The sequence below is a fragment of the Neoarius graeffei genome, chromosome 3 (genome assembly GCF_027579695.1).
Source record: "Neoarius graeffei isolate fNeoGra1 chromosome 3, fNeoGra1.pri, whole genome shotgun sequence".
Taxonomy (NCBI): domain Eukaryota; kingdom Metazoa; phylum Chordata; class Actinopteri; order Siluriformes; family Ariidae; genus Neoarius; species Neoarius graeffei.
This window is the reverse complement of record NC_083571.1, coordinates 56,295,666-56,322,193: the sequence shown is the minus strand read 5'-3', so window position 1 is coordinate 56,322,193 and position 26,528 is coordinate 56,295,666. Positions and strand designations below refer to the sequence as shown.

Sequence of the window (26,528 nt, the reverse complement as noted above, 5' to 3'; positions counted from 1 at the left end):
CAGATAACTAATTAAAGGAAAAATGGGAGCTGATTTCTTGTTTTCCTCAATGAGCAATATCAGATTTATAAATCATCTTTAAATTCTGGTTTATGTGATACATTTTTCTTTAAAAAATATAATGTGATATCTCACTTCTATTATGCTAGTAAATTCACTCAGGCTACAACAGTAACTTTCAAACATCTTCAAATATGTAAGCTCATGTAAATGGTCAAGCTAATATAGTTAGCTATTTTTTTTTTCCAGACAAAACAAGTAAACTAGCCTGCCAGTTTAAACAGCTCGCTCGTTCACTTGGCTAAGAATTGTTCACGTCAAGACAGAAAGATAATTCGCTCACTTATCTAAACTTTGTCAAGTAAAAAATGTTGCACATCTAGCAAGCCATCATAGTTGTCTAATGTTTTGAGGGAAAAGAAAAACTTAGCTTGGTAGCTGATCTGATTATAGGTCCCCCCCAGTTGTGAAAGCAGGATAATACTCTAGCTTATCTAAACTTCATCAAGTAAATATTGTTTTTTTAGTTTTATGCACACTCCAGATTTCTGTTTTTTCATCTTAATTATTGTTTGTGTCACAAAAAAACGTGCACCTTTAAAGTGGTCGGCATGTTGTGTAAATCAAATGGTGCTCACCCCCAAAAAATTCATTTTAATTCCAGCTTGTAATGCGACAAAACAGGACAAACACCAAGGGGGATGAATACTTTTGCAAGGCACTGCATCTGAACTTAACACTTAAATTGGGTGTTTCTGCAAAAAATGTATCATTTTCTTTCTTCAGGATTTAGACAAGGAATCTGTCAACATCATCATCTTCATTTATTTTTAATTTCCCCAGAGTGCATTTACAACTGTTTATCCCATCGTGCTATTGAATTCTTGATTCTGATTGGTCAAAAAGGGTTGATTAGTTTTCTATCACAGCAGCTCAGACAGCAGTGCTGGCTGGACTTCAAATCACAGGTTTTTATTAAATGTACTTGAAACTCATTCATGTGGCCATGAATTGCAGATAAACAGAAAAACGTAAAGAATTGAAAGCAATCATTGTGATCAGAGTAATCTGTGTTTTCTGGAAGGAGTCTCCCGTGTTAGCACTTTATATCAGTCAGAGATAAAGCTGTAACTAAGTTTTCTAACATGAGGCCATCCTTAAAAAAAAATCCGTTTCCTGTCCACCGGGTGAGCAAAAAAATTTTCAGTCGGGAGGGAGGGATTTTTTTTTTATGGATGGATAAGAAATTGCAATGCTGTGCTTGCTTTTTCTTTCAGTACTTTTTTATTACAAAAGCAGACACATTTAATAAAATGACAGTTTAATCAACTGAAACTTGTACAAAAACTTTAAGTTAGCATTTTAAATGCTGACTGCAACATTTGCAAAACTTTTACAAAGGTACTTAAAATGTCCGACACACAGACTTTTTGTAGTTCTAAATCGAGCGTTAGGCCTAGTTCGGATGAAATTACACTATTAAAATGATCACTGAATGATTTATTTTTCTGAATCTTTACCATTTTGTTGTTCGCTAGAATACCATTTTGCAATTTCACACTTAAGCAAATGTTTGAAAACTCCGGATCTCCTTCCTTCATGGTGGCTGCCATTTTTTTGTGCCGCACGGCGCATGCGCAGAGCTGATTCAGTTCAGAGTGCGCGCGCACTCGGCGGAGGCAGTAGTGTGTCGGAGGGAACAGAAGCAGAGATGGCGCTTATTTTGTCTCCGGTAAGCCAGTCTTCTCTCGTTCAATTACGTGCTGGCATCAAAAGACACCGTTGGTTGTAAATGAAACCAAACTGAGCCGTTGGAGTGTATTTTCATACACAAATGGAGAAATGTTGGCTGAGTGTGTAATTGTGTAGCCCCACTGCAGACCGTTGCCGTTGTTAATTCATAGCATGCTCAGCTGCGTGAATGTGTCATGCACCGAAAATAAGAGATTTACAAGCCAGGAACGCCTCATGATGCAATACGCAAGAAAAGAAAGATGATTTACTGCCATTTTACTTTGTATTTGAGTAAAGTGAATAAATAAATGGTCTGTGGAAAATACATTTAATCCTGGGAACTGCGTGCACAGGAGTTTATTTTGTGTTTACTCCCCCCCCGGCTGGCTACTTATTTATCATGGCTGGCTAGTATGAGCCTTAGTGGAAAGCCCTGGGAATGCGTAAATGTCAAGTTCGAGTTTAGATTTACGAACCCGAAAAAAATTTTGAAAAACCGGCGTTAAAAAAAAAAAAAACTTTCAACCGCACAAACGGCACTCACCCGGCCGGTGGACCGGAAACAGAACATTTTTTAATAATGGCCTGGGGAAAACTTTCGGATGGAAAACTTTGCACATTCTTGGTAACATTACAAGCTGCAAATTTTTTGTCTTATTAACTTCGAATGAGGGCGGCACGGTGGTGTAGTGGTTAGCGCTGTCGCCTCACAGCAAGAAGGTCCTGGGTTCGAGCCCCGGGGCCGGCGAGGGCCTTTCTGTGTGGAGTTTGCATGTTCTCCCCGTGTCCGCGTGGGTTTCCTCCGGGTGCTCCGGTTTCCCCCACAGTCCAAAGACATGCAGGTTAGGTTAACTGGTGACTCTAAATTGACCGTAGGTGTGAATGTGAGTGTGAATGGTTGTCTATGTGTCAGCCCTGTGATGACCTGGCGACTTGTCCAGGGTGTACCCCGCCTTTCGCCCGTAGTCAGCTGGGATAGGCTCCAGCTTGCCTGCGACCCTGTAGAAGGATAAAGCGGCTAGAGATAATGAGATGAGATGAGATGAACTTCGAATGATATAAAAGAGGACCTGGTGCAGAAAAGACTGTTTATAGCTGCTATAATTTAGGGGATAACAGGAACTAGTTTCGTAGATGTTGTGCAACATTGAACAAAACTGTATATAACTGTTAAAAAGTACATTACAAAGAAGCTGCATTTTTTGCAGATATATAGATGGTATATTTAAAAAGAATCTATCACCACTTTTGTTTATTGGGGAAGCCATGGCTTAATGGTTAGAGAAGCAGCTTTGGGACCAAAATATCACCGGTTTGATTCCCTGGACCAGCAGGAATGGCTGAAGTGCCCTTGAGCAAGACACTTAACCCCAATTGCTCCCCAGGCTGCTCTGGGGATGTTGTACATCGCTCTGGATAAGAGTATCTGCTAAATGCCATCGATGATGACGTAATGTTTACACTCTTGTCTCCCTTATTTAATAGATGACCTGTAAATACTGCTGCTAAGATCTTTTTACTGTTCTGAAAAATTATAAATGTGCCACACTTTCAGACATGCCACTCTGAGAAAGAAAAACAGGTTTCAGAAGAACATGGCAGACGTCAACAGACACACACACACACACACACACACACACTGAGGGAGAAACCAGTTAAGCCTTATGTAATTTACAGAAATCTCGGAAGCTTTGGAAACCTCACCGCTAGGCAACTATTCTTTTACATGTTGTACTGTGTCTGTTCTTACCTTTGCACTTGTATCCTTGCTTATAAAACCCCCATATCTATAAAAAAAAGAATTAAACTGGTTAAATATTTTCCTGTTTGAAAATAGACTGTAGAAAAGTGACAGAAGAATGGAAAGAAAAGCAGAAAAGCAGCAAACAGATAAAGGAAGAATGGTAATGGAAAAGCTGGGGGGGGGCAGGATCAAGAGATGCAATCACATCACAGCAGGGAACAATACATGAAAGGATTGATCAGAGCATCACACACAGTCATGAGGCAAGATCTGAGGGTCCAGAACACACACACACACACACACACACATACAGTACATGTACACAAATGATCGCCCACCCTCATGCTCACCTTTTAATCATACAAAAAAAGTGTTCAGGGTGGTGTAGTACAAAGCAACACAAACACACAACTTTGTTACAATACCAACGTAGAACCATTTGTACATCTCTCACTAAACAAATATACAAAACACATTTACATGTGAGCAAAGAAATAAAGAATGATGAATTCAAGCCAATTAGTTTAATCTATACACATTGACCTATGTGCGCGTGCGCGCACACACACATACACGCACGCAGAGTGTAGAATGAGCAGCTGAATGGCAGAATGTGTGGAGGAGTTTGGGTTCTGGATTTGGAGCACTGTCAAATACATGGTGTTAAAAAAAAAATTCCCAAGAAAGATAGAGAAAAAAAAATATCTTGATAATTCTGAAACTTGTGTCTATTATGACATTATGCAATATATGACATGACATGGGACATGACCAATGTACAAAATTACAAACAATATAGGCTATCTCCAAAAATATTGGCACCCTTCGTTGAAATAAGCACAAATAAGTTGATTAATTAAAATGAATACCACATGCACCAAGTCATATTTGAAGCTTCAACTTATGAGAATGCATTATAGATTTTACACCATGTTTTTTCAAGTGGTGCTTTTCTTTTCTGGTTTCAAAATTATTGGAACCCCTACAATAATTATTTGATGGCACCTCCCCTAGTGAGAATAACAGCAGTGAGAATCTAATGTCTAATAACAAGTAGAGACACTTGTTAAAATAACTTTGGCCTTTGGGCAGCACGGTGGTGTGGGGCGGCACAGTGGTGTGGGGTGGCACAGTGGTGTAGTGGTTAGCACGGTCGCCTCACAGCAAGAAGGTTCCGGGTTCGAACCCGGCAGCCGGCGAGGGCCTTTCTGTGTGGAGTTTGCATGTTCTTCCCGTGTCTGCGTGGGTTTCCTCCGGGTGCTCCGGTTTCTCCCACAGTCCAAAGACATGCAGTTAGGTTGACGTGGGGTGGCCTTGGGCTGAGGTGCCCTTGAGCAAGGTACCTGACCCCTGACTGCTCCCCAGGCGCTTTGGTGTGGCTGCCCACTGCTCTGAGTATGTGCGTGTGTTCACTGCTTCAGATAGGTTAAATGCAGAAGATGAATTTCACTGTGCTTGAAGTGTGCATGTGACGAATAAAGGTTTCTTCTTCTTTCTTCTTCTTTAATTGTAGCTCTGTTTATATTCTCAGGTTTGTACATTTGGATTTCGGTCTTCAATTCAGACTACAGGTGAAGTAAAAGTGACAGCTGAAAAATGACAGGTACATGTTTGAAGAATAGTCACACTTCTTGAAGGAATTGAATAACTGTGTGTAAGCTTTTTCCCCAATTTTCTTTAAAAATCTGTCACAATTTTCTTGTCCTCCAATCCATTTATCCCTCCATCCCATAGTGCAATAGATACTCACAAATCCGGCACAGTGTTCACAGAAGGTGGGCTTCACATATGTGGTCTCTGTGAACGTGTGTATGAAGCCCATCTTACAGTTCAATAGTGAACTGGCCTTCATAAAGTAATCTATCATTTCCTCCCTGCTGATCTTCCCATCCCTGAGAGAGAGAGAGAGAGAGAGAGAGAGAGAGAGAGAGAGAGAGAAACAACATGCCAGTTTAACATTGTGTATGAGAGATACAGGATGATTTAGTGTCAAACAGTTGAAATGCAAAAGGAAAAGTGCTGACTGGAAAAAGAACAAAAAAATAATGAAAAATGAGTCATAAAATAGCAACTTCAGGAGGCAGGGGTGCTGACAAGTACTGATAAATCAGTCTGGATGGAATGTACAACAGTGACTACCAGATATCAAGGATTCAGGAAGAAGTATAAAACAGTCAGTAATAACACTGGAGTCTGGGCAAAACAAAATGAGTGCCAATACTTGAACATACAGTTGTGGTCAGAAGTTTACATATACTCATCGTGGATATGAATGTCGTGGTAATATTGGGGTTTCAATGATTTTTATTTTTGAACTGTTCTTTTTCTGGGGCAAAATGATTGCTGTATATCTTTAATAGAAAAAAATACCCTGAGAATCTTGTTTTAGGAGTTTTTCAAGCAAAATTACACATACAGAGTCAAAAATATACACACATGCACTTAGATTATGAATTTAGTGGTGCTGAAAGTTCCAAAATGTCTTAACTTCCTAAGGCCAAAGTCTCCTAACGTCTTGTTCATGATCATGAAATTGGTTCAAAGGGTCAGGAACAGCCCAGGAACTACCAAGGCACAGGCCTACCATGAACTGGAAGCTGCTGGAACACCAGTGTCACGGTCTACAGTCAAACATGTTTTACATCACCATGGGCTGAGAGGCTGCTGTCCAAGAAAGAATCCCCTGGTCCAAAACTGACACCTTCAACATAAAGAAAAAGCCTTCTGGAGGAACGTTTTCTCGTCAAGTTGAGACAAAGAGTGAGATGCATGGCCACAATGACCAGCGATATATTTGGAGGAGTTAAGGTTAGGCATTCAACCCCAAGAACACTATCACCTGATGAGCAAGGTGGTGGTAGCACCCTGCCAGTGAAACTGGTGCATTGTATAAAGTGGATGGAATAATGAAGAACCTCAGAATTCTTCAGCATAACCTCAAACCATCAGCAGGACAGCTGAAACTTGGACACAGTTGGGTGTTCCAACAGGAAAATGACCACAAACACATCAAAGCTCGTTGTGAAATGGATAAAGCAGGATAACATTAAGCTTTTGGAATGGTCTTCCCAAAGTCCTGACCTCAACTCTATCAAAAATATACGGACTGTGCTTAAATGTCAGGTCCGTGCCAAGAAACCAACAAATTTAACTGAGTTTTACTAATTCTGCCAACAAGAGTGGTCAAATATCCAACCAAAATTCTGCCAGACGCTTGCTGATGGCTATCAAACATGTCTGGTGAAACTCAGGAAGGGACATTTAACCAAATAATAGGTGTGCTCTATGTATTTTCAACCCTTTATGTATAATTTTTACTCTGTGTTGATTTCAGAAAACCCAAAATAAATTTAAAATATGTGCAGCAAATTCTTTTTTCTAAGGTTACCAGGTTCTCTTTTGCCATGCCATTCATGTCCATGATGAGTGTATTTAAACTTCTGACCACAACTGTATCTCTCATCTCATCTCATTATCTCTAGCCGCTTTATCCTGTTCTACAGGGTCGCAGGCAAGCTGGAGCCTATCCCAGCTGACTACGGGCGAAAGGTGGGGTACACCCTGGACAAGTCGCCAGGTCATCACAGGGCTGACACATAGACACAGACAACCATTCACACTCACATTCACACCTACGGTCAATTTAGAGTCACCAGTTAACTTAACCTGCATGTCTTTGGATTGTGGGGGAAACCGGAGCACCCGGAGGAAACCCACACGGACACGGGGAGAACATGCAGACTCTGCACAGAAAGGCCCTCACTGGCCACGGGGCTTGAACCCGGACCTGCTTGCTGTGAGGCAACAGCGCTAACCACTACACCACCGTGCTGCCCACCACAACTATATATGTGTGGGAATTGTTGGATCAGGAATTCGCATTGCATTAGAAACAGATTATGATAAACCTTCAATTGTCCAGAGCCAATAGCCAAGACAAGAAAGTTTCCACCATTTCAGGTTTAAAGTAATAAATATATAAATATAATATCATCATCAGCTGTGCAGTCGGGCACTGCTTGTTGGCAGTGGCAATCACAGAAATGCACCAGAATGGTGTATTTTTAAAAGATTCTGCAGTAATGTGCAAACAAAATATGGTATATTTTCAGTATAATCTCATCTCATTATCTCTAGCCGCTTTATCCTGTTTTACAGGGTCACAGGCAAGCTGGAGCCTATCCCAGCTGACTACGGGCGAAATGCGGGGTACACCCTGGACAAGTTGCCAGGTCATCACAGAGTTGACACATAGACACAGACAACCATTCACACTCACATTCACACCTACGGTCAATTTAGAGTCACCAGTTAACCTAACCTGCATGTCTTTGGACTGTGGGGGAAACCGGAGCACCCGGAGGAAACCCACACGGACACGAAGAGAGCATGCAGACTCCGCACAGAAAGGCCCTCGCTGGCCACGGGGCTCGAACCCGGACCTTCTTGCTGTGAGGCAACAGCGCTAACCACTACACCACCGTGCCGCCCACCACAACTATATATGTGTGGGAATTGTCGGATCAGGAATTTTCATTGCATTAGAAACAGATTATGATAAACCTTCAATTGTCCAGAGCCAATAGCCAAGACAAGAAAATTTCCACCATTTCAGGTTTAAAGTAATAAATATATAAATATAATATCATCATCAGCTGCGCAGTCAGGCGCTGCTTGTTGGCAGTGGCAATCACAGAAATGCACCAGGATGGTGTATTTTGAAAATATTCTGCAGTAATGTGCAGACAAAATATGGTATATTTTCAGTATAATCTTTTCACAAATTAGTTGTCTGATCAGTGTAAGGCAAATTTTGTGCCAGATGTGACATCCTATTCTGACATTTTATCACATTTGTTATACATATAGCTTCAGATGTCAGATGGTGGATTCTATAAATACCAGATAATTGTGTTGTTTGCAGCACTATAAGGGTACCATTTCTTCTGACAGGCATACATTTTCCTCCTGATTTGGGTTACATATGGAGAACAGGAAGATCTTTTTTTGTCTATTTTGGCCTTACTCACACCAGTGCTCATACTCAGACAAAACAAATCTGGTGTTTGGTCTCTTAGACTTTGATTTATTTCCCACTGACACAACAAGCCAAGAGTTGTAATGGTACTTGAATGTAAAAGTAACATAAAGGTCAGCACTTCAGTGTAAAGGTCATTCTTTCCACACTCACTGGTTTGTATCAAGCTCTCCAAACTTGCTGAGATAAGGGAAATTATTCCTGATGCTCTCAAACTCCTCACGGGAAATATAGCCATCTCCGTCTGTATCGAAATTCTTGAAGACAGACTGTAACCGTGGAAACAAGACAGATAATTTGCTATAAATGTAAACACTCATGCTTTTACTGTTAGGTGATGATTTGATTCAATACGATTTTATGCTTTTTGACAAGGAGAAAAAGGGGAAAAAAATGTCAAATACAACTCCAAGGCTAGGAATATCTGTCCTTCCATATTATACCTAACACTCAAAGCTGCACAATGGTGGTGATTTTTAAATGATTAACTTCTTCTGGATGCTTCACTGCAAATATTACGTTCATGCAATGATTAGCATTTTATATGATGGCATTAAGAAATTCTACAAATATTTAAGAAAGAACAACATACTGTAAGTATTTGAAAGTGCTCATAATCTGGAAGAATTTGCTGCTGAAAGTCAGTTAGCATCACTAATCTAAATAAATAAAATACATTTGGTAGAAATAATATATTTCAACAAGTCTGGCTGTTAAATATTAAGAGCCGATCTGAACCTCTGACATAGACATCACTCATGTCGACCTGTGAGAGATGTGATAGCTACTTTCCTGGTAGCTAGCTGGCAAACCAGGCGAATGTTAGAAATACAAGGCTATTCGGGATGGATGGAGGACACAGCGCCTCCATATGGCATATTTAAATAATACTGGCTGGCATTGAGTGGTGTATCAGATATATTCCATTCAGGTTGCATGATACTGAACGAGTTGAAAACGAGTTTATCATGCTAGTTGAATGGAATATGTCTGATATACCAAGAAAAAAAAAGCTAGACAATATTATTATTATTATTATACATACACATTCCTTTTGGGTGTTCAACGCGTCTTTCTCTTTCAAAATTCTCTCGAAATCTTCCATATTTAACAAAGCAAACCTGGTAGCCGTGTTTGTTTACAAATTGTCACAGTCGCTCACTAGCGTGGAAGTTTTACGTCTCCGACGTGTGACGTCATGTTGTCTTGACAACCATGCAATATCATAAACCATATGTAATACACGTAGGATAAGCGATATGCTAACAATATTGCATGCTATCAGATGAAATGAATGAAACCCGCTAGAAGGGAATAGAACACGTTTTTATTCCATGGAAAAAGTGTCCTGTATGTATAATAATTAGCAATAAATCCTGCCATTTTAATGAGGTTATAGATACAGAGACATCCTTAAGCCATTCTTATCATCATCCTATATAAATGGTACATACAGTACCAGTGAAAAGTTTGGACACACCTACTACTCATTCATAGTTTTCCTGTATTTTCTACATTGTAGAACAATTGTGAAGACATCAAAACTATGAAATAACATATGAAACATGTATGGAATTATGTAGTAAACAAAAAAAATTGTTTCATATTTTAAATTTTTCAAAGTAGCCAGCGTTTACCTTGATGATGCTTTGCACACTATTGGCATTATCTTAACCAGCTTCATGAGGTAGTCACCTGGAATGCTTCTTAATTAACAGGTGTGCCTCGTCAAAAGTTAATTAGTGGACTCATTTCTTGCCTTCTTAATGCATTTGAGACCAAAACAGTAAACAATAAAAATAAATAGCCCTATTCCACACCACAACTGTAGTAATCCATATTATGTCAAGAACCGCTCGACTAAGTCAAGAGAAACGACATCCATCATTACTTTAAGACATGAAGTGACTTTTAATTAATAAAAATAAAGAAAAAACATTTAATTAGAAGATGTGTCCAAACTTTTGAGTGGTTTGACTGTAATTAATTTCACTGTATGAAATACAAAGTGGATTAAAGTAGGCAAATTAATATTTACAAAACTAAAAAAATAATGAAAGAACATTTTCATACGTCAACCATCTTCTCAATGTGTTTGGTGATGATAGCAGGATCTGCTTTGGGCTTCACCGACGCTGCCCATTCATCAACCATCGACGGCCGCTTAGTCGCTAGGCTAGGGGCAGGGTTTGAGTTCTGATTGGCCAAGCACAAACAAGCAAGCACGTTAACTTATTACAGTAGTTATGAATAATGGGGAAATGAAATGGTGGAAATCAACAGCAGAATAGTTTCGGTGTCTAGAAGTAACTCACAGCTGGCTTGGAGCTTCGAGGTTCCCTCTGTAGTGAGAGCTGGTATATCTCATCTTCTGTATGATACTGGTCCAGTGAGACCTACGCAAACACACACACACACACGACTATGTCATATCCTACACAGTCAGAGAAAATTTACTGATACAGCTTAAAACCAGCAGTAGATGTAGCTCTATAAACCTGATGTAGCTCTTTGTCCAGGAAGACACAAAAATCCCAACAAAACTGTTCCTTAAGGCTTAATAAGTCCTTAACTGCCCTAAAACCCTATATTAGATGTGACATTTTGGTACATGATGTGAGCCTAATATTCACACCAAGAAAAAAAAAAGTGCTGCTGCATGCTATAAAGAACATTTTGGACTCAATTATCTTCCTGATGAATACTAATAACTGCACCAAGGACTACCTGTGCTTATGCCGCTTTTCCACTACAAACGCGGCTGAGCCGTGCCGTGCTGAGTCGAGCTGAGTCGGGCTGAGCGGGGCTGTTGGAGTTGCATTTCGACTACAACCGCGCTGAACCGTGCTGGCTGGAAGTGGGTGGACACATTGGGTGGAGTTAGCGAAAGTGGGTGGACGTCACGTGATGTCGTTAAGCGGCGCAAACAGTGACATCAGTGATCTTTTAAGCGGTAGTCTCACGACCCGGATAGTAAACAATAAACATGGAGGACATGGAGTCGTTAGTGTTGCTGGTCTTGGTGCTGTGGCTTGTTGTCACCGACAACACCAACAGATACTGGCAAGAGCGTATAGATGAGGCGAGGTGCATAAGGCTTCAGAAATTCTCGTAATTCTTCTTCTTCCGGGTTTGTGGTGTTTACAGATCCCAGCGTGCTCGCGGGGCATGTGTGGGAGTGTGAGGACACTCCTCCTCACCAATCAGTGCACAGGGGAGTGTCTGCTCACGCCCCTAGCCTCACTCGGCTCGCTTTGGCTCGCTTCAGCCCCACTCCAAAACGGTGCGAGTTTTAGGGGCTAAGCAGGGCTGAAGCGAGCCGAGTCGTGCTGTTTTTTGGTAGTCGAAACACGAGCCGTGTCGGGCTGAAGTGAGCTGAAGCGAGCTGAAGTGAGCTGAAAAAGGGTAGTGGAAAAGGGCCATTAGAATATGAGATTCTGTTCAGAGAAAAAAAAAAAACACATTCATCCCATATAAGAGTCCAGCTGATGTGAGGCCTTCAATTATTAAACTGAATTTATATCAATAAAGCAAAGCACCAATGATATTTATCTTCAACCAAGTGGTTTATTTTCCTTTAACCCACAGAGCTGCTGAATTGATCCATTTCCTAACAGCAGGTCTGACAGTAGATCTGGACATAACGGTCTACATAAGTTCAGACAGATAAAAACTGTGTAGTTATTTAATAAATCATCGATATGGTGAAGTTTTCGAAATGTAACCCTGTTGAAATTGGTTCATGAGAATATAAATAAGTAACAAGTGTAGCCCTGTGGGAATTTGGGGTTATTGAATTCCTAAGTGATATTTTAATTTTGTTTATTGACTTTTAAAATGTGAATGTTATGTTAAAACTGTGAAAACTGTGTACATGTGAAAAGAATTAAGTTTGTAAAGCACTTATCTGTTAAGCCTCGGTCACAACCGGCCGTACGTGCTCCTACGGCTGGTCTACGTGAAAAAAAACGCAAGAAACGCACGGAGGGTGCGCGTGAAACGCACAGAGGGCGTGCGTGTGACGTGCTGATTTTCGAGCCGTAGACTGGCCGCAGACTGGCCGCAGAGGTTCTTTGTCATGTCAAACAAACTCTACGGGCGCTTACGTTTTTTTCAGGTTGCAAGACAAACTTACGGCCAACGTGCGTCTTTCTCCACGAACAAAAAAGATGCAGCGATTTGGGAAACGCCAAAAATCGCACGGCCAAAAAAATCGTACGTCCGGTTGTGACCTAGGCTTTATGTTGGCCAATCAGAGTTGGGGTTGGAGGTCGAGAAGGAACAGGAAGTGGTGGTAGTGAGAAGAGCGGGCGAGAGAGAATGTGAGAGGAGTAAGCCGTTACACTGGTGAACTGTAGCGTTGGCAAAACGCTAATTTTATGCATGCATGTAAGGGTAAATGTTGAGTGACAAACGGACAGAGAGTCGCGTATGGACATTCTGCCTGAGCATAGTAGTGTTACACGCGATTTATATGGAATACTTTGCTAAAAGTTTCCCGCGAGGATACCGTGAGTGCTAGTCAACCCAACGTAGCTCGCTGGAGTTTCTACTTGGACTGTGCAAGTGAGTGGCCTGCCCGGCCCTACTTCAGTGTTCAAACCAGTGGATTCCGATCCTTGCAGACACATTCGTTTGGCTGTGACGACGACGCCTGTTAACCCCAGCACCGCCAGCGCTGCGAGGCTACCGAGAGGCTGACGGCAACAGAAGCAGTGAGTTTTATTTCTTGCGCCACGGTGTGAAGCGGCCATGTTGTTTTAGGTCTCTCCGCTCCCAAGCCCCGCTACAGGCCTGCATCTCTCTCTGACGGACACCTTGTTTTGGTTGGGTATCCTTTTTGTTTTCGCTTATTTGATAATATTTCAGTTTAAGCCTCGGTCACAACCGGCCGTACGTGCTCCTATGGCCGGTCTACGTGCAAAAAACGCAAGAAACGCACGAAGGGCGCGAGTGTGACTTGCTGATTTTTGAGCCGCAGACCGGCCGCAGAGGTTCTTTGTCATGTCAAACAAACTCTACGGGCACTTACATTTTTTTCAGGTTGCAAGACAAACTTACGGCCAACGTGCGTCTTTCTCCATGAACAAAAAAAACACAGCGATTTGGGAAACGCCAAAAATCGCACGGCCAAAAAATCGTACGTCCGGTTGTGACCTAGGCTTTAGGTTTATAAACTGCCAGTTTTAGGATAAGGTTTAGCCTAGGGGTTTTATTTTTGCTATTGCTACTGAAGTGAAACTTTTTTTGTTGAATTGCAATTGAAAAGAACTGAACTGAAAAAAGAATATTTTGTGTTTTGAGGCATATTGCTTGAATGTATATATGTAAATCTAATTTTAAGTAAATAGTTAAACTTTGTTTTGGTGCATATATGCATATTTTATTTGGGTAATTCATGCAGTAGTAACACTGAATAATAAGTTTAAAGATGTAAAGGGTAAAAGTGTTAATTAAAAAGAGAGTAGTTCTACACACATTAGGTTGACATTAAGTTGATAAGTGAAACCCCAAGCTATATATATTTTAAAGAACACAGGTTAGCCACCTCTCACATTAGTCAGTACACGCTAGAGAGGCGCTACACAAATGGAGGCACCACTGGGATTATAGTGTGGGTTTCTTGTCGAATTATTTTGTTTCTGAAAATTAGCGTTTTGAAGACACGCAGTGCTAATTAATAAGCTAACCCATTTTAGTACTAAAAATTTGCATTCTGAAGTTTTAAATAGTGCTAACTGATAAGCTAATATGGAACATCTAGAAGAGCTAGTATCAGAGTTAAAGGGATGGTGCCGTGATGAGGCTTTAGATGAGGCTCATACAGTCATGGTGCTCATTCAAGAAGATGTAGGTACAAGTGCAATAGAAGAAACAATGCAAACAGTGAAGTGCTTGGGACGTGTGCGTGTCAGAGGCCGAATTTTCAATGTGAGACAAAACCGATACTTTGTCTTGTGTGAATGTAAGGAAGCTGTACAAGGCGAAAGGGTTCCCTTTGAAGTGTTTCCTATTCACGGTGGAGGGCCGTGGTTTGTCGTAATAGCAGATGCAACTACACGAGCCAAAGCACAATTTCATATGCCCAGCCCGAGGCAAGCTGAAGGCGAGTGCGCACAAAACCTCCGTTCATTGTTCTCTGCTGAAGAGGCTGCTAAGTTGACAGAGGCCATTCTGCGGGCTGTGAGTGATTTACTTGACAAGACGTCAAAGCCCTCCAGTGAGCATGGAAGTTATCGCCGCCTACGCACGTTCTCTGGGTTGTTGCCCACTCCAGCTGGAGAACAGCAGTTTGACCACTGGTTGGGTCAAGCACGGCTCATGGTGGAAGAGTGTGACTGCTCTCGCAAAGAGAAGGGGCGGAGGCTGATGGAAAGTCTTCGGGGCCCGGCGCTTGACATTGTAAAAGCAGCACGAGCCAGTGATCCTGATGTGAGCCCTGAAGACTGCTTAGAGGCACTTGAGCATGCTTTTGGGACAGCAGAGTCAGGAGAAGAGTTGTATTTTGCATTTCGCTTACTGCAGCAACAACCAGGTGAGAAGCTGCCTGACTACCTCAGACGTCTAGAACAGTCATTGAACAGGGTTGTGCAGAGAGATGGTCTCCCCCGTGGTTGTGCAGATAAAGCAAGACTCGAACAGTTGTTGCATAGTGCTATAGCATCTGATCTGATGTTAGTAAACCTTTGTTTGAGAGAGAGGAGAGCAAATCCCCCAATCTTTCTCCAGTTGTTAAAGGAGATATGCGCAGAGGAGGAATATGAGGCCTCACGGAAAAAGATTACCCTGGTTATACAAAGTGCAAATGTAAAGCAGACTGTTGAGGTCCAACAGACTGAAATTCAAAACTTGAAGTCTGAGATCAGAGAGCTTAAGGCCTTAGTTGCTGCTGTCGTGTCTAAGCCATCTCAAGACACGTCAGCTAGCATTGAGAAGACTCCCACAAATGTAGTGTACAGTGAGATAGCAGCTTTGAAAAAACAAATGAAGCGCTTGCAACAGAAAGTCACAAAGAAAGTTGCTGAACCTCAAGCGGTGGTTTCAGCTGTGAACAGCTCAAGACCAGTAACCAGTTTCCCACAAAGATCGTCCAAAGTGTCGGAGGAACATTTCTGTTATCGATGTGGTGAGAATAGGCATTTTGCAGGGAAGTGCCAAAGCCCAGAAAACCAGGCTCAAGTTATCAAGAGACTTATTCAGACCCTGAAGCTGTCAAAGCACCACCAGCTGTCAAGTGATGCCACAGCTAGTCCAGTTAATTGTGCAGTTAAGAAAAGCACTGCTGACTTGTCTGAGAGGGTGCGTATTCCTGATGGGTTGGTAGGGCCCCCTAGCCTGATGCCGCTGAAGGTTAATGGGCAGCCCTGCACTGCTTTATTAGATAATGGCTCTCAGGTGACGATCATTTTTGAGTACTGGTACCAGAAATACTTGTCTGATATCCCCATTCAGCCCGTATCTGGTCTTTCCCTGTGGGGTTTAAGTGAGTCTGGAGCTAGCTACCCTTACCGGGGCTATGTGGTAGTTGATGTGGAGTATCCAGCTGAGGTGTTAGGAACCGCTCAGACTGTAACTGTCCTAGCTCTCATATGTCCTAAACCCAGGACTGAAGATAAGACATCTGTCATTGTGGGCACCAATGCGAGCCATGTTAGACGTTTGGTAAGTCAATGCAAAGACCATGGCGTTGATGTTGCCCAAACCCTAGGCCTTTGTGTTTGTGTCAAGGAAGATCAACCTGCACCCTGGGGTGTTGCTGTCCCGGTCCATGATGATGAGGCTGGCCGTGTTAGATGGATGGGTCCTGGCCCTTTGATCTTACCCCCGGATGGTGACACTCACGTTGTGTGCGAAGTTGAGCTGAAGAAGCCGGTTGCTCAAGAAATCCTGATGATAGACTCATCACCAGTAGCCGCTCTACCTGCGGAGGTGATTTTTCATCCCATGGTTGTGCCCAGTGGGGCATTGGATGTCAGCAGCTTGAGGATACTCATCTCATCTCATTATCTCTAGCCGCTTTATCCTGTTCTACAGGGTCGCAGGCAAGCTGGAGCCTATCCCAGCTGACTACGGGCGAAAGGCGGGGTACACCCTGGACAAGTCGCCAGGTCATCACAGGGCTGACACATAGACACAGACAACCATTCACACTCACATTCACACCTACGCTCAATTTAGAGTCACCAGTTAACCTAACCTGCATGTCTTTGGACTGTGGGGGAAACCGGAGCACCCGGAGGAAACCCACGCGGACACGGGGAGAACATGCAAACTCCACACAGAAAGGCCCTCACCGGCCACGGGGCTCGAACCCGGACCTTCTTGCTGTGAGGCGACAGTGCTAACCACTACACCACCGTGCCGCCCTTGAGGATACTACTCAAGAATAAGTCTTCAAGAAAAACTTGCATACCTGCGGGAACCGTGATTGGATGTGTGTACCACATTGACTCAGTTGCGACAATTCCCCATAAGGAGACTGATTTCTCTGACTTTGATGAGAGCATGATCAACTTTGGAGATTCTCCTATCTCGGAGCAATGGAAGAGCAGATTATGTAAGAAACTGGCTCAGAAGTCACATGTCTTCTCAATGCACAAGTGGGATGTGGGATTAGCAAGAGGTGTAGAGCATAGAATCCAACTTGATGATTCCAGGCCTTTCCATCAACGATCACGCCGGTTGGCCCCTGCAGATATTGAAGATGTTAGAAAGCATTTACAAGAACTGCTGCAGGCGGGGATCATAACCAAGTCGCGAAGCCCCTATGCATCCCCAATAGTTGTAGTCAGAAAGAAAACTGGAGCTATTAGGATGTGCATAGACTACCGACTATTGAATAGCCAAACCATACCTGACCAGTATACAACACCATGCATTGAAGATGCACTGAATGCCTTAACAGGAAGTCAATGGTTCTCTGTACTGGATTTGCGTTCAGGCTACTACTAGATAGCTATGTCCGAAGAGGACAAAGAGAAAACGAAAGGAGAGTTAACTGAATATTTATGGAAGGAGTCTCCAGTGTCAGTGCTTCATGAGAATCAGTAGGTTTTATACCATGGAAGAGTCTAACAGGACAGAGGACTTTCCGGGTTCTCAGTAACCCAAATTGATTGACTGATTAAATAGTTCGCGAATTTCTGTCGTACAAGAGGAATAAAACACTTCTGAACATTCTGCTATTGGAAAATAATGGTGTCATGGTGGTAACAGTAACTCTGTCTCATGTCAGGCCATATCACATCACCACACCTGGTAGTTGATTATTTAAATAATATTGGCTGGCATTGAGTGGTATATCAGATATATTCCATTCAGCTAGCATGATACTGAACGATTCAAAGACGAGTTGCTAGCTGAATGGAATATATTTGATATACCATGAAAAAAAGCCAGCCAATATTATTATTATACATACACGTTCCTTTAATTTATTCAACGTCTTTCTCTTTCAAAATTCTCTCAAAATCTTCCATATTTAACAAAGCAAACCCAGCAGCCATGTTTGTTTACAAATTGTCACAGTTACTCACTAGCACAGAAGTTTTACGTCTCTAATGTATTACATCATGTTGTCTTGACAACCATGCAATGTCGTAAACCATCTTCAACGCTCATTCTCCATTGGATAGAGTGATATAATACACATAGGATAAGCGATATGTTAATACTGCATGCTGTCAAACCAAATGAATGGAACCCGCTAGAAGGGAATAGAACACGTTTTTATTCCATGAAAAAAGTGTCCTGTATGTATAACAATTGCCTATAACAGCATGCCCCCTTAATCTTTTTCCTTATTTATTCATTTCCATGTTAATTTACTTCAGTGAACACTGATCAGTAGTTTTTTAGCTTCTAAGCAATGGTACTATTGTTAGGAAAACTAAATATTGCTGATATATTGTGTATCAGAAATATGCTGTACAATATATGCAATATCACATAGCAGCTACCTTGAATTGTTTCTGGTGTAGTTTCTGAAACGTTTCTATTCATGACAGGGCCTCATAGTGTCCAGTTTGGATAGAATGTGAATTTCAAGACTACACTGATTTGCTGGAGAAGACAAATGACCATGTCGGTGTCTTGAGAATCATTACTTTATACAAAGATCAGTCAAATAAAGGTTAATGGGTGTGAAATGAATGCATGTCCAGACAGGTTTCTTAAATCATAGCCATTACCATAGTACTAGTTTTTGTGTGTGTTCAGGCTTTTTCCCTAGTAACACTATCAGTGCATTAGTTGGATCAGTGCACAAATGCTCCAGTGTGTATTTCCTTCTAGGGAGAATATCTGAACATGCTCCTGTAAGGTATCAGAGCATGTGTGAGCAAGTGTAAGTGTGTAAGTATCTGTTAACACCTAAAATCCTCCAAAACAAGTGGGAGGACTGAAATGTTTCTTTCTCTGACCTGCTCTAGTCTTAATTCCCAGAATTGTTGCTCGTATATCTGCAGCAGAGGAATGTTCGCTGCTCAATAAGAGGAAAAAAATGTACAAAAATAAAAAATAAAAACACATCCAGGAAATATGCAGGGGTGAAAAGGTGTCATTTCAGATCAGTGAACTTTCCATACACTACATTTGTTTACCCTGAAATACACCGCCTTACACAATGCAGGAGGAAATCTCAATCCTCAAACACACACACACACACACACACACACACAAGACATTTCTTTTTTTTGTCTCTACAATAAAAGAAAAAAACTGATTGGCATTCAGGAGGCATGCCTTAGCCCCTTTTCATACAAAGTGCTGGTATTGGTATCATCAATAAACACCTGCAACACAAAAAGAAATAATTCATTTACTGTTAAAAAAGAAAACATTCCTCAAAATTCAGGGCTACGAGAATTTTTCAATTAGAAACACAAAAGTAATGTCCTGGTACTTTAAAGGGACATACACCAATCAGCCATAACATTAAAACCACAAACACTGACAGGTGACATGAATAACATTGACTATCTCATTACAACGGCACCTGTTAAGGGGTGGGATATATTAGGCAGCAAGAGAACAGTCAGTTCTTGAAGTTGATGTGTTGGAAGCAGGAAAACTGGGCAAGCGTAAGGATCTGAGTGACTTTGACAAGGGCCAAATTGTGATGGCTAGATGACTGGGTCTGAGCATCTCCAAAATGGCACATCTTGTGGGGTGTTGCAGTGGTTACTACCTACCAAAAGTGGTCCAAGGAAGGACAACCGGTGAACTGGCGACAGGGTCATGGGTGTCGAAGGCTCACTGATTCACATGGGGCATGAAGGCTAGTCCATATGGTCCAATCCCACAGAAGAGCTACTGTCACACAAACTGCTGGAAATGATAATGCTGACACCTTTCTGTTTCAGCCAACATTAACTTTTTCAGCAGTTTGTGCTACAGTGGCTCTTCTACGGGATTGGACCATATGGGCTAGCCTTCATGCCCCATGCGAATCAATGAGCCTTTGACACCCATGACCCTGTTGCCAGTTCACCGGTTGTCCTTCCTTGGACCACTTTTGGTAGGTACTAACCACTGTATACCAGGAACACCCCACAAGATGTGTCATTGTGGAGATGCTCAGACCCAGTCATCCAGCCATCACAATTTGGCCCTTGTCAAAGTCGCTCAGATCCTCACACTTGCCCATTTTTCCTGCTTCCAACACATCAACTTCAAGAACTGACGGCTCTCTTGCTGCCTAATATATCCCACCCCCTGCACCTGTAATGAGACAATCAATGTTACTCACTTCACCTCTCAGTGGTCATTATGTTATGGCTGATCGGTGTATTACAAATCCTAACACATTAAAACTGCACACATAAAACATATCAGCATACCAAGAATATCCATCCATCCATTATCTGTAGCTGCTTATCCTGTTCTGCAGGGTCGCAGGCAAGCTGGAGCCTATCCCAGCTGACTATGGGCGAGAGGCGGGGTACACCCTGGACAAGTCGCCAGATCATCGCAGGGCTGACACAGAAACAAACAACCATTCACACTCACATTCACACCTACGGTCAATTTAGAGCCACCAATTAACCTAACCTGGATGTCTTTTGGACTGTGGGGGAAACCGGAGCAGCCGGAGGAAACCCACACAGACACGGGGAGAACATGCAAACTCCATAACAATATATCATGATATATAATTTATCACATTACTGATGTTATATTACCCAGTCCTAATGGGTACTACTGTATTCCCAGTCTATTTTATTCTCTCAGCATTATGAGTACAGAATTCCAAGATGGCTCATGTACATACAACACTTTCCTATGGATGAGAAAGACAGCATGTATCTCTGTGACAAAACACACACACACTTTCCTTTGCTAAACATATGTAGGTACCAACTGCAGAGGAATTGATAAGTCTAACTGTTTGGTTATTACAACATACACACTGACAACATTCATTCATATGTAAACAACTATTCATGTCGACGAACACACGGTATTACTAAAGCATCTGTCACAACCATCTGGAGAGTAAACCAAAACTAACACACACATACAAACATACACAATCCTAAATTGCAACACACTGAAACATATTTTCTGGAAAAAAACAAGTGGAGACTTGGAAAATGGGAACATTTTGCTTCCTTTATATCGTTTTATATCGTTATCGAATGATACTAGTTTGAGTCCCAGCAGAGTAAAAATGCAATTTAATTACTTGGCCGGCTTTGAAAACTCACAAATACAGACACACACAGAGTCAGAGTCTCACCGTAAGAAGGTTAAGCAGGTCGGTGTTGGCGTCTATGTTGGGCGGCATGGTCTGGACCAGTGCCAGCTCATGCAGTATAGAGTAGAGCTGTTGGGTCTTCGTCAGATTAACACGCGTTTTCTGATCATCAGTCCAATCCGGCAGAGCCACATGCACCGCGATCAGATCCTTCAGATGAACCCCCAGGATCGGGAACCGGAAGCCTGAACACTCCGAGAAACGCCGCCGGTACTGGCTGTAGTTCCCACATGATGTCACCAGATCCAGCAGGCTGTTAAAGATCTGGAGCATCAGGGAAAGAAAGCAAGGAGACACAATTTATAAAAAGTATGACATATTACAAATCTAGGGCAGCACGGTGGTGTAGTGGTTAGCGCTGTCGCCTCACAGCAAGAAGGTCCGGGTTCGAACCCCGTGGCCGGCGAGGGCCTTTCTGTGCGGAGTTTGCATGTTCTCCCCGTGTCCGCGTGGGTTTCCTCCGGGTGCTCCGGTTTCCCCCACAGTCCAAAGACATGCACGTTAGGTTAACTGGTGACTCTAAATTGATCGTAGGTGTGAATGTGAGTGTGAATGGTTGTCTGTGTCTATGTGTCAGCCCTGTGATGACCTGGCGACTTGTCCAGGGTGTACCCCGCCTTTCGCCCGTAGTCAGCTGGGATAGGCTCCAGCTCGCCTGCGACCCTTTAGAACAGGATAAAGCGGCTACAGATAATGAGATGAGAATGAGATATTACAAACCTGTGGACAATGAAGAACAGAAAGGAGAAAATAGAAAGAGGAAATGAAAGAAGGAAGAAAATATGGCAGAGAAAGGCAAGACATTGAACGATCACAGAACAAAGGAGGAGATAAGGAACGAAGGAAACAAGGAAGACAGGAACAATGGTGAGAATAAGGTAATTAAGGAAGGAAGGGAGGAAGGAATGAAAAAGAATGAAAAACAATTGAAGGCTCAAGGAAAGTAGGGAGGGAAAAATGAAAGGAAACAAATCAGGAAATTAAGGAAGGAAGGAAGGAAGGAAGGAAGGAAGACAGGAACAATGGATGGATCAAGGAAAGTAGGGGAGGAAGAAAGGAAGGAAATTAAGCAAATAAGGAAGGAAGGAAGGAAGGAAGGAAGGAAAGAAAGAAAGAAGGAAAATAGGGAAATAAACAAGGAAGGAAGGAATATAAGGATGCAAAGAAGGCAAAAAACCTTGACATACTATATTGTCATTATTTTAAAAAAATAGATTGTACTAATCTTTAAAAAAAGTTTCCTCTAGCACTCTTAAGGGCTCTTTCGTGTGTTCCTCTGGGCAATAGAGTAGAGTTGTAAAGGATTTTCACAGAATCTGACAAATAAAAAATATTATCAAGCTACGAACTATCCACAGAACCCAAGAGGGACACTTCTTACAGCTATGCATGGATACTACTTCCTGTCTACTCCTAGTACAATAGTAGGCATACAGTAACTTTAGACTGTGTAAGTTCTCCAAAGTTATTACGAGTATGGTAACAATGATTGTGTCGATGTGTGTCACACCTTGTTAATGTCATTACTGATCTGGGCCTGTGTGTCTTTGAGCCTGGAGATGGAGCTGTTACTGAGGCCTCCAACCACCGCCATGAGGGTGTTAAAGTTCTGCAGCTGCAGCAGTTTCTACACAGACAGAAAGAGATGTTGTAAATAAAATACTGCTCAGTGTTAGCGTGAGTTATGTGTCTCAGTGCTCAGTAAGAGCTTTATCCTGATCAGGGTTGCAGTGGATGGAGGTGCTGAAGCTAGCACAGAAAATAGGTTTTTAGAGAAAACTGTTGATTTATATGGGATGGAATAGATGAGATTAGAGATTTAGTGTAAAGATGTAGGGAGCAAATGGGGTAGTTGAGATGAAAGAAGAGTTCACCAAAAGAAATGATTCACAGAGAGAAGAAGAAAGAACTTCAGGAAGAAAGAGACCAAATAGTATAAACTGGATTAAGGAAACATTTAGGTTGTTTAGAGAAACGGCGAGAGAGAGAGAGAGAGTTCAAGCCAGTATGTGAGTGCTGAGATATTATCCTGGCAGGCAGAACGACAGGATGAGGGAGACACTGATGGAGAGGAAGGAAGAATTGGGAAACTAGATAAAGTTAGGCTCATGGAAAGATCTCTCTCTCTCTCTCTCTCTCTCTCTCTCTCTCTCTCTCACACACAGACACCAAGTAATATGCACGACGAATAAGGCTGCATTGTTTCGTTGTTCCAGAGGCTGGATGGGATGTTTACGCCACAGCAAAGCTTTGTGAATGAGGCTCTATGGGAGACATCCTCTGCCCTTCAACCCACACACACAGATACTCCCACTGCAAAAAATCAATCCAGCTCCAGCTGCTTCAACACACACACACACACACACACACACACACACACAGTCACAAAAGCCTTTTTATTACAGCCAAATATCATCTTCATTGAATCCACCTTTTTGTGCAAAGCACTCAGTGGAAAGTTAAGTGGTTAATTACAGCAGACAGGTTTATGACCGAGCCTCTTCATGTTAATTCCTATCCCCGACTCATAAAACCCTTCCACGTTAGGAAAGAGAGAGAGAGACCGAGAGAGAGAGAGAGAGAGAGAGAGAGAGAGAGAGATCTGGCAAAGGGATACTGTGAGGAACAACAAGGGACCAGGAAGAAAATGACCTGGGGGGTAAGTGCATCCTAGAGAGTGACTACTGCAGGATATCCAGCAGGAAAAAAAGGAAACACCTAAACAACTAACCAAAGGAGAAGGTTTCATTCTGTAAACTGTAAAGCAATGTCTAGACTTCACATGGTTTTATATATATATATATATACACACACACACAAACACACAGTGGTGCTTGAAAGTTTGTGAACCCTTTAGAATTTTCTATATTTCTGTATAAATATGACCTAAAACATCATCAGATTTTCACACAAGTCCTAAAAGTAGATAAAGAGAACCCAGTTAAACAAATGAGACAAAAATATTATACTTGGCCATTTATTTATTGAGGAAAATGATCCAATATTACATATCTGTGAATGGCAAAAGTATGTGGACCTTTGCTTTCAGTATCTGGTGTGACCCCCTTGTGCAGCAATAACTGCAACTAAACATTTCCAGTAACTGTTGAGCAGTCCTGCACACCGGCTTGGAGGAATTTTAGCCCATTCCTCCATACAGAACAGCTTCAACTCTGGGATGTTGGTGGGTTTCCTCACATGAACTGCTCGCTTCAGGTCCTTCCACAATATTTCGATTGGATTAAGGTCAGGACTTTGACTTGACCATTCCAAAACATTAACTTCATTCTTCTTTAACCATTCTTTGGTAGAACGACTTGTGTGCTTAGGGTCGTTGTCTTGCTGCATGACCCACCTTCTCTTGAGATTCAGTTCATGGACAGATGTCCTGAAATTTTCCTTTAGAATTTGCTGGTATCATTCAGAATTCATTGTTCCATCAATGATGGCAAGCCGTCCTGGCCCAGATGCAGCAAAACAGGCTCAAACCATGATACTACCACCACCATGTTTCACAGATGGGATAAGGTTCTTATGCTGGAATGCACTGTTTTCCTTTCTCCAAACATAACGCTTCTCATTTTAACCAAAAAGTTCTATTTTGGTTTCATCCGTCCACAAAACATTTTTCCAATAGCCTTCTGGCTTGTCCATGTGATCTTTAGCAAACCACAGATGAGCAGCAATGTTCTTTTTGAAGAGCAGTGGCTTTCTCCTTGCAACCCTGCCATGCACACCATTGTTGTTCAGTGTCCTCTTGATGGTGGACTCATGAACATTAACATTAGCCAATGTGAGAGAGGCCTTCAGTTGCTCAGAAGTTACCCTGGGGTCCTTTGTGACCTCACTGACTATTACACGCCTTGCTCTTGGAGTGATCTTTGTTGGTCGACCACTCCTGGGGAGGGTAACAATGGTCTTGAATTTCCTCCCTTTGTACACAATCTGTCTGACTGTGAATTGGTGGAGTCCAAACTCTTTAGAGATGGTTTTGTAACCTTTTCCAGCCTAATGAGCCTCAACAACGCTTTTCTGAGGGCCTCAGAAATCTCCTTTGTTCGTGCCATGATACACTTCCACAAACATGTGTTGTGAAGATCAGACTTTGATAGATCCCTGTTCTTTAAATAAATCAGGGTGCCCACTCACACCTGATTGTCATCCCATTGATTGAAAACACCTGACTCTAATTTCACCTTCAAATTAACTGCTAATCCTAGAGGTTCACATTCTTTTGCCATTCACAGATATGTAATATTGGATCATTTTCCTCAATAAATAAATGGCCAAGTATAATATTTTGTCTCATTTGTTTAACTGGGCTCTCTTTATCAACTTTTAGGACTTGTGTGAAAATCTGATGATGTTTTAGGTCATATTTATGCAGAAATATAGAAAATTCTGAAGGGTTCACAAACTTTCAAGCACCACTGTATATATATATATATATATATATATATATATATATATATATATATATATATATAAAACTAAGTTCAAAATCCCATTCTGTCCGGTTCAGATGCAGGTGCTATATGCTCACCTGGCAGCAAGATGTGAAGTTCTCAACTCAAGACTCTGGCTGTGCCATGACAGAGTGAGGAACATTAATAAATGATGACTTGGTTATGATCGAGAGGCTGTGTGTACAAATGTAGGATCATGTAAATCGTCCTGGGGGATGAACGTATGTCATGTGAGAGAATGGGTAGAGTTACTGTTACCACCCAGAAATTTGTTTTCCTATAACTGCATATCCTGAAGTGCCTTGAAGGACCATAAGACAAAAATAAATCCCTCAGCTTCTTGTGTTACCAGGAAATTTACACTTTCAACTGAAGTGTTTTTTTAAAAAGCGCATGAATGGGATCATGTGGCAACAGGGGCGTGGCCAAGCAGCAGTTTGTGGAATGGAGGGTGGGGTCGGGGAAGGTAAGTGGCTAAGTCATTACACCTGGTGTCAATTAATGTGTGCGTGTGTGTGCGCGCATGTGTGTATGCGTTGCAGGGATGGAGCATAAAAGGAGGGGGAGAGCAGAGAAGAGTCTCTCTCCCCAACCACAAAGCATGTGTGTGTGTTGCGTGTGTGACGGATGTGAGTGAGTGAGTGAGTGAGTGAGTGAGTGAGTGAGTGAGTGAAAATGAAAAGCTAAAATAAGGAAAATAAAGAGTGTGTATGTGAACATCAACTCTCGCCTGCCATGCTTCTGTGCTCCACCCACATCATAAACTGTTACAGTGGTGCCAAAACCCGG

General features: G+C 42.0%; 1 protein-coding gene across 9 annotated transcripts in view; it reads right to left on the bottom strand.

Annotated features, from left to right (window-relative positions):
* The window catches only part of LOC132883417 (RAS guanyl-releasing protein 2-like), a 111,882-nt gene that overhangs the window by 48,381 nt on the left and 36,973 nt on the right, over positions 1 to 26,528 (bottom strand). For 7 of the 9 annotated variants that reach the window (XR_009654322.1, XM_060917040.1, XM_060917044.1 and 4 more), the window contains 7 exons: positions 22,784 to 22,900; positions 21,256 to 21,537; positions 10,832 to 10,912; positions 10,590 to 10,712; positions 8,670 to 8,785; positions 5,229 to 5,370; positions 3,485 to 3,521 (listed from right to left, as the gene is read on the bottom strand). Coding sequence is in view for 8 of the 9 variants with exons in the window: in XM_060917040.1 (XP_060773023.1) it covers positions 3,485 to 3,521; positions 5,229 to 5,370; positions 8,670 to 8,785; positions 10,590 to 10,712; positions 10,832 to 10,912; positions 21,256 to 21,537; positions 22,784 to 22,900 (898 nt within the window). In the remaining variant the exon portion in view is untranslated. The other 2 variants (XM_060917046.1, XM_060917047.1) reach the window with 2 other exon arrangements.